Raw genomic sequence first — 8,542 nt, 5'->3', positions numbered from 1 at the left:
GTGTTCATTTTCATGCGAAACTATGCCTGGAAGAACTTTGAATTCCAGATAATATCGCTTTATTTGAGAGTTTATCTCAGGGATATGCGCACTTGTTTTAATTAACTCATAATGTGCTGTTTATAATGGTGAAATGTAACACAATAGATTTCGTGTACTGCTCTTGATTAGTGTTGTACATAAGATTATCAGCTGCCTGATTAAGTGATTTATTAGATTCTCCTCATATAAAAGAACGTTTTGGAAAAAATAAAGCGTTTTGCTCTCTCTTTCTCTCTCTCTCTTTCTCTCTCTCTCTCTCTCTCTCTCTCTCTCTCTCACATTCTCTCTCTCTTCATTGGGTATGGTCAGGCCTTTATCTAGTTGAGGCTTCTAATTCCTGAAGTGAAATCCTCTTAGGATCTATGCTCTATTTCTGTTTGGTCTACAGGGTCTTTTTAAAATCTCCCTTAGACCAAGCTCATTGGCTGGAAAAGACACAGGCATGCACACAAAATCACACACCATCCAACGACAGATAGCTCAGTGAAGTGCTCGAGTGTAGACCAGCGCAAGGTTAACGACTGACAAAAAAGCAGGACTGAACTGTTACTGGTAAGAAAAACTTTATTGATATCTTTTATTTTGGGAAGATAATGGAGTGGACTCGTGTTTGAAATATGTAGAAATATGGAGTTTCATTTTCAATGGATTAAATGGGAGATAGATTATTCTGTTCGTATGTTTTTACATGCATTTGAGATCGATTTTGAGGACCATCTTCAGTTTTCGCGTATATAATTTGCCATTTACATTTTGTTGCAACATTGGGTATCGTATAGAGAGTTCTTTTTTTGTTTGTCTGTTGCAGAGCAGTAATCCTCTTAGACTGCATTAATTCAATTAGTGTGAGACTCATTTGGTATCCAGTATCTCTGTCACAGTGCAAAGATTTAAAATCTGTCGTGATATTTGGGGATTTTTTTCTTTTTCCGATGCGAGGGTCCAAGGATGATGTGTGTTGTATTGATTGTGAGGGCTTTACAATTAATTTTAGGATTTGTGATATTCACACATCATATGAATTACCTCCTTTAACTATTTAAATCTGATTTTAAATTTTTTATCTTACAGGTAGCTACCCAGAAAAAATGTCTGACAAAATGCTTGATTTGGAAGAGACCGCAACCCAGACAGGTGAGTGAAAGCAGTGTATTCAAACATAACACAGTAACTTAATGTGTTGACAACCTGGTGACCTTTCTTTGTTCCTGTGCGTTCAGCAGTGAGTCTGGTCAATCTTTGCAAACATAAATTTTGGTTGTAAGTTATTCAGAAGTCTTCAGAGAAATTACAAACAGAAAAGCATTGGCATTGATTTCAGAGCAATTAGCTCTAAATGCATAAGAGGACGACCAAAGCAGAGTTCAGATTTGTAAAGCTTTGGCAGTTTAACTGGCGCTCGAATCGTCTTTTTGTTACGCAACAGTGGCGCAATTAGTGCACTTCCTAGAAGGTTGAGACGAAGCTTTCATACCCAAATTAAAACAGGAAACAATACCCACCAATGACTCATAGACTCACATTGTCATTTTACACATGATTAAACCAGTGATTTAGCTTGAAGTCCAAAATATTATTGATTATTTGGACCTTGTGAGCAAAGTTTAAGAATGCAGCTTTATAAACCAAGTTGCTCTTGGTGGACTAATATTGAATTGTGTTTGTAACCAAAAATGTTTTCCTTTTTTCTCACCTCTTTCAGCCCTAAAATGGTCTTTTTAAAATAGTTATAATAATAATTCATATTAAATATTAAATATTTATAATAATACAACATATGTTTTATGCAGATGCATTTTCTGAATAGAGTTACAAAAGGTCAAAGTTATTCAGTAAAACTGAATAAATAAAGAAAAGAAAAAAACAGTTGAATAATGAGGAGCATACAAAAGTAAAAACCAAACAGAATCAAAGATTTTCTAAATAAAAAGAAAACATTTAAAAGATGCTACAGAGTTGGCACTCGTCACGACCCTTTAACAACTGAATACTATTTGCCTTCTCTACAGGTCCAAAAGGAGTCATCAATGACTGGAGGAGATTTAAGTTGGAAAGTATGGACCAGGACAACTTGCCAGCTGCAAAAAAGGAACTGGTGAGACAAATGTCATCTCCGAGCAGACCAAAAGATGATACCAGAGCACAGATTAACCGCAAGGTACAACCAAACAGACCACACACTGGACTTTAACTTTGCTTTTGTTGTTCGTTGCTGTATTCTCCGAAAGACCAGAGGGCTTACAAACAAACTGCACTGTGACAATGAGTGTGACAGGCAAAATGTCAGAAACCAACCACCTCAATGCCAAGGAGGAATAGTTATGAACTACTCCTATATCATATTCATGGGCTACTCTATTGTCATTTTACAAGCCCTGATAGAAGTCAAGTGTTAAATGTATTATAATGAAAAAAAGCTTGAATATCCTGTAAACAATTTGATTTGGCTGACAAGATATTTACTCAAATGTAGATTTTTAAGACCTCCCATTTTAGTGACCTGACGTATGTCGGTCCAACAAACACAGGACTTTCAACCAAGAGGTTGTTGTGGTTTTGTTGCCTAAACCTGATGTTCGTGGTGATTTTCCTAAACTTAATGTTCGTTTTGTTACCTAAACCTAACGTAGTAGTTATTTTAAGCCTGACTAAGTGGTTTTGTTGCCTAAAGCTAACATTCGTTCCGACCGACACAAAAGAAATTGTGTCCCTGTACACAAACCTAATAGATTGCATTTTGAGACTATTTCACAAACTGCCATGAGACTGTGTTGAAATGAGATGCTTAACCAAACGCGCGACAACTTGCTGACACTTCGTGCACGACATCCATGTGCACAAAGCGCAAGCCGGAATGACGTAATTTTGTGGCACGGCCACCATTGATGTTTAAAGAGAACTGGATACTGCTTTGGGGGCGGCACTCCATTCATTCCTATGAAAGCTGCTCAGTGGTGCATGAGTCAAACACATTTTTTTACAGCTTTTAGGAATTTTTGGGCCCCATGCCATCACTTGATGGACTCGGAAATTGTTGTTACTACTTGTTTAAAAGCCTGGCACTCTTTCTGGCGCCGGCTTCACTGCTGAGTAAAAACCAAGCTTCATCATGCTAATGTTGCACTGGTTACAGAAAATGAGCAGAACAGCAGGCAAATTACAAATAATGTACTTCCATGGCCAATATAAGTTCTAACTTTTGTGTTGATATCATTTTTTTCAGATGAGTGTCCAAGAATATGAACTGCTTCAGGAGGAGGATGAGGGATGTTTAAAGAAATACAGAAAACAATGCATGCAGGATATGCATGATAAACTCAGCTTCGGGCCCAGGTTTGAAGGTGTGCATGACCTGGACAGTGGCGAGGCCTTCCTAGAAGTCATCGAGAAGGAGCATTACAGCACAGTGGTGGTTGTCCACATCTACAAGGTTGGGGTCAAAGGTTGTGAGGAGCTCAACAACTGCCTGGATTGCCTGGCCACTGAGTACCCCACTGTAAAGTTCTGCAGGATTGATGCTGTCACATCCGGTGCTGCCGAGCGTTTCTCGGATGATGTTTTGCCAACGCTGCTGGTGTACAAGGCTGGAGAACTACTAGGGAACTTCCTGGCCTGCATACAGCACCTAACTGAGGAGTTCTTTGCCACTGATGTGGAGGCCTTCCTCAACAGCTATGGCCTGCTGCCAGAGAAAGAGTTGGCTGGTATGGAAGCTGAAGAGGAAAACGATGTAGAGTAAACAAAGAGTTTGGCTGCTGAAGGAAGCTGTCTTGGAAGGCTGGATAGAGAGCGATGAAAGACATAGGACAAATAGAAAAACCATAACATCTCCACAAGCTCACTGGTGTTTGAGAATTGTTCTCCAAATGAGAAATGTTGCATCCAGTTGGTGAAGGAACCTTGATGTCCCGAATACGAGTGCGGGTTACAGTAAGGTGAGGACATACAGCTTTTATTTGTGAAAATATATCACAATTAACCTCACCACCACCCAAGCAAAAGCCAAAACCAGGTTAACTGTACGTTAAAATAATTGCAATGTCTTATTTTGTAATCATAGACGATATTACATGATGTATGTAGTTGTACTTGATGTAAAAATGTATTAAATCAAATCATTTTTGTAGCATTTGTTTGGGTTGATCTGTACATAAGTTATTTATAAATCCAGGGTTTTGCAAAGTAACATTCTCAATATTTAAACAGGTGTATACTTCATTTATCTGTGGTGTTTTTGCCAAGATTTATAGATAAATAAATCCTTTAAAGGACAAATAGGACAGGGACTATTAATGCTTAAGAGGCCAAAGAACTCTGGATGTGGAAACATTTTTGTGCATGTGTTCCATCTGTCCAGTACAACATGACCTACCTGCTTCTTAAGCCAATGTGGTGGGATGTGCATATTGTGTCTGGAAAAAAAGATTCATGAGTCTCTGGTGTTTTACCATCATCAGTGAAACATCATCAGTGAAACATCATCAGTGAGGAGTTTTCCCTTGTCTGTGTATTTTATGTTGTAAAAGTGGGAGAAAGTCATCAGACTATACAAGAAAGGAAACCATTAGTTTTGGGTTTTCTTAGTGTGATGTGACTCAGCAATATCAATATATATTCTCATATTTGATTTTACCATGGGGTTGGTTCCCATTTTAAACTGTGTACTGTAACATGTTGAAACAAAGCCTACTATACATGTTGTCAAGAATAAAAATGAGACATAAATGAGAAAACATAGTTACATTTTGCATTTTATTCAATTGTGGTACTAGCAGGTCTGCTGATTGCCTGGCAACCTCACAGTGACAACAAGATGCTTGGAATTCAAGAAAGTAGCCGAACCATAACCTTTGTGTTTTTAACGCTGTGGCTTTTGTGCTGAATAAACAAACAAGATATAACGCGTTACATAGAGAGCTTTAAAGGCGCTTTTGGGCAGAGGAAGGGTTGTTTTTCCCACTGTTTCCAGTCTCCGTGCTAAGCTAAGCTAACCACCTGGCTGTATACCTTCATTTTCAGCCCACAAATAATTAGAGAGAGGTATCAATCGTCTCATCTAACTCTTGGTAAGAAAGTGAATAAGCCCCCTTGAGGCACATTTTTTGATTTATGATGTCCAACGAATAAATAAAACTGACTGAAGGTTATTTCCCAAAATGCTGAACTATTGCTTTAAATGTGAGACAGCTTTGCAAAACTCACCTCCTCTTTAATCACCACAATTCTATCACCACCGTTATCTTAAGATTGTACAAAGAGATTCAGCCAAGAATGAGGCTCCACCATCCAACTGATATCTCTTCCCCACCAACCAACAATGTCATGACTCCTGAGGGGGGTCCTTACATAACCCCTCTGACCTTCTGACTTTCTAAATTGCATTTCTACTTACCGGTATTTAAGACAATTTGCAAGCTTTTTCAAAAGAATATTATCTTACCTCAGTGTATTTCAAAGCAAAGGCACCAAAGGAGGAACCCTGCAAAATGCACTGATGCAGAGTTAAATAGCACAGCAGACGACATCTCTCCTGTTGAAGCAAGCTGCCACATGTTAAATATCCTCATCTCTTCGTCTTGTAGCATAGACTTGACTCCCCTGTGACCCCAATGAGCTGCAGGCATGCCAAAACCAGACTTGCAAAACTAACCCACACTCTGATATGTCGTGAAGTTAATTAAGTTGCCTCTGTACTGTAGCTGCCAAACACATTACCACAAAAACACATCCACTGCTACGGTGGGACACAGAGGTTTGTAATAAAGGTAGACCGTCGTTACACAATTATATTCATAAAAATCATGATGAATGTGTAAGTTTCTATATTATCAAAAAAGAGTCAGTTCATTTTTGTCTTTTAAAACTTGACGGCAATCATAATCTCTTCACTTGCCAGCTAGTCTCGACAATAGATGTTGAGTTGTTTGATTCCTGCTTCCTTTTATCTTCAACTGAATTAACGATCTCTGCAGTGACGCAGCCTCACCTTTACATATGATATCAGACATCAGCAAGTAATGCTTCATCGAAGAGTGTGACTTGGTGATGCATCGTGCAGAGATATTATGCTGAGGTGATCAGACCAATCTTTTTACAGGATTAAAGACAAAAAAAGTGTTTCAGTCATCTCAATCTCACTGTTGAATTGATCGATATGAGGCCAGACACAGTGGCACGCTTTATGCCTTTCCAAAGCACCTCAGAGCACATTCCAAGGTGTCTACTTTTATGTGGTTTCATGTAAGTATACTTCCATTTATCTTGGATGTGTTGCCTGCAAAGGAGGACTTTATTTCTAATTCCTCAAAATGCAACACTTAGTGAACTGTGACACGCTAACACATACCGCGGTAATTCTCTCAGGATGTACATTTCTGTCTGTGTTTCCACAGTACCACATCTGGCTCGGCTTGCATAGCCTCTGGCTGGTAACACCTCATTTCTTCACGGTAGCATGTTTAAGATGTATCAAAACCTTTTGGATACCTCCCACAGGAGCTTTCCGAGGAGTGCGAGGTTTCTTGGGATGCCCAAACATGTCAGCAAGACAGCGGCTGACCTAGACCACAGCCCTGTATGCAAGAGTGGCAGCCAACTAGCCAAAACACCCTATTTCTACTCAGACAGTTGCATGTGTGCCACCACTGGCCCACAATGTTCCCACCAACTACTTATACCAAATAATATGCCTCCGAGCTAGCAGACATGTACAGCATGTGTGGCTTTCTTCCAACAGGGTTTAGGGTTCAGTGAGTGCAGCAGAAGCCATTGAGAGTCCAACCAAAGGTTCAGAGGAGCACCACTTCAAAACAAGATGCCTCATGTGTAAACTCAGAATAAACAACAAACCATTAAGAAGTGAGATTGCGTATTTTGCTTCAATATTCTGCACAACATTAACACAGCCAAAGCATGTGCCTCTTGTGAGGGGTAGGTGTAATGAGTTATCTGCATCACAATTACAGTACAATTCAGAACAGCTTTTGGATGTTGCAGATTTGAGGGTGTTTTTGGTTTTACCCAGTTACCTCAGGGAACTTGCGTCTTGGAAACAGGCTGTGGGGGTGCATGATTTGACTCATCACTCCCCTCAAACAAATGTTTACCTCAATGTTTACCCCAGCAATGACCACCTGATCCCACCCCCACATCTGACATTTTCATTCCCCCTTTGTTTATACTGCTTCGTCTAATTGGAGAACTGTTGTGATTTTTTGTGTTTGGACTCTTGGAAAGTCCAGCTGCCACGCTCTACTTCACCCACATAAAAACTATTTCACTGAGGTGATGTCACGGCAGTGGAGACCTGGATTGAGGCCCCCGTGACCAAACATGGACAGCGGACGTGGGTGATATGACATAACCACGAACTGTATTTACTAGCTGTCATCAGAAATGTAAACATATTTTAAATTGCTTTGTTTAGATATTTGTAACTTCCTCGTGACTCATTATTTTTAACGATGAAATGATGATGCAAATGTTATCCTTTGACTCAATTTACTCCTGATGGGATTAAACTTGTAAGTATTGTGAAAAACAAACTACTTTTCATATGAGTGGCTAGGTACAAATCAACACAGAATGCTAGCGTGCTATTACTAAAACAAAGGTGGAGTGAGCAAACAGTTAAAGATCACATGAGGGAGGTTGGAAGAGATAAGAATCAGAGGTATGAGGATGAGAAACACAGCTGAAACCGCTGCAGGAAATAAATTACAGTGCACATACCACCCCCACATCACAGTCCACCTTTGGGTTGGTCTTACTGGTGTTTCTCACGCTAGGTTGACTTTACTAATACCGGTAGTTTAAATGAATGAATGGACAAATGCAGGGATGGAGGAAGGGATGGGTGGGTGGATAAAACTGACTAAATCTTTACACATCTCAAGTTCTTTTGAATTGCTGTCAAGATGACTGGTCACTGCATTTGTTAGCCAATGTTGAAAGGAACTTGAACCACACCTCAACTCCCTCAAACACCATATATTGCAGGGTGTTCTGTGTGTGTCCATGCTTCTGGGTTCCACTCTTATGACAAGTGCAGACAACAACCAACATGACTGAGTCAGATCAAGAAGTTTTGCCCAGCAATGTTGCTATAGGTACATCTTGGTAACCAGGCGTGACAGTCGAGTGTAATAAAAATAGTTCTGCTGCCTGGAGCAAACGTCTGTTTAACACTTCATGTGTTCGTGCCATCAGTCTTCTTTTCTTATAGAAGTATCACCATGGTTGTGAACCAATAAACCACTGAGGTATTTGTAAAACAGGTCCAGGCAAGGTCTGAATACCTATCGGGTGTATGTCATAGGGACAAAGTTAATAAATGACTGAAACTGTGAGAGCAATTAAAGCCCAGATATATTAGTTGAAACTTAAAGTATATCAATCTAACTAAAACTATAAAGTTTCTGTACACATGAAAACATGTTGAATGAATTCACCCTGAAAGATCCTCTGAGGAATTTCCAAAAGAATCCTCTGATATAACATT

General features: G+C 39.5%; 1 protein-coding gene across 1 annotated transcript; it reads left to right on the top strand.

Annotated features, from left to right (window-relative positions):
- Window positions 1–1,130: 1,130 nt before the first annotated feature.
- pdcb (phosducin b) lies at window positions 1,131–3,781 on the top strand (the record flags this gene model as incomplete). Its single annotated transcript, XM_079267904.1, has 3 exons — window positions 1,131–1,176; window positions 2,052–2,200; window positions 3,266–3,781. 3 exons carry the CDS (start codon window positions 1,131–1,133, stop codon window positions 3,779–3,781), a joined length of 711 nt encoding a protein of 236 aa, XP_079124030.1.
- Between the last annotated feature and the right edge of the window lie 4,761 nt (window positions 3,782–8,542).

The sequence above is a fragment of the Melanostigma gelatinosum genome (assembly GCF_949748355.1).
Source record: "Melanostigma gelatinosum genome assembly, chromosome: 4".
NCBI lineage: Eukaryota > Metazoa > Chordata > Actinopteri > Perciformes > Zoarcidae > Melanostigma > Melanostigma gelatinosum.
Note: the sequence above shows the minus strand (reverse complement) of the source record. Positions and strands in the feature narration are given on the sequence as shown.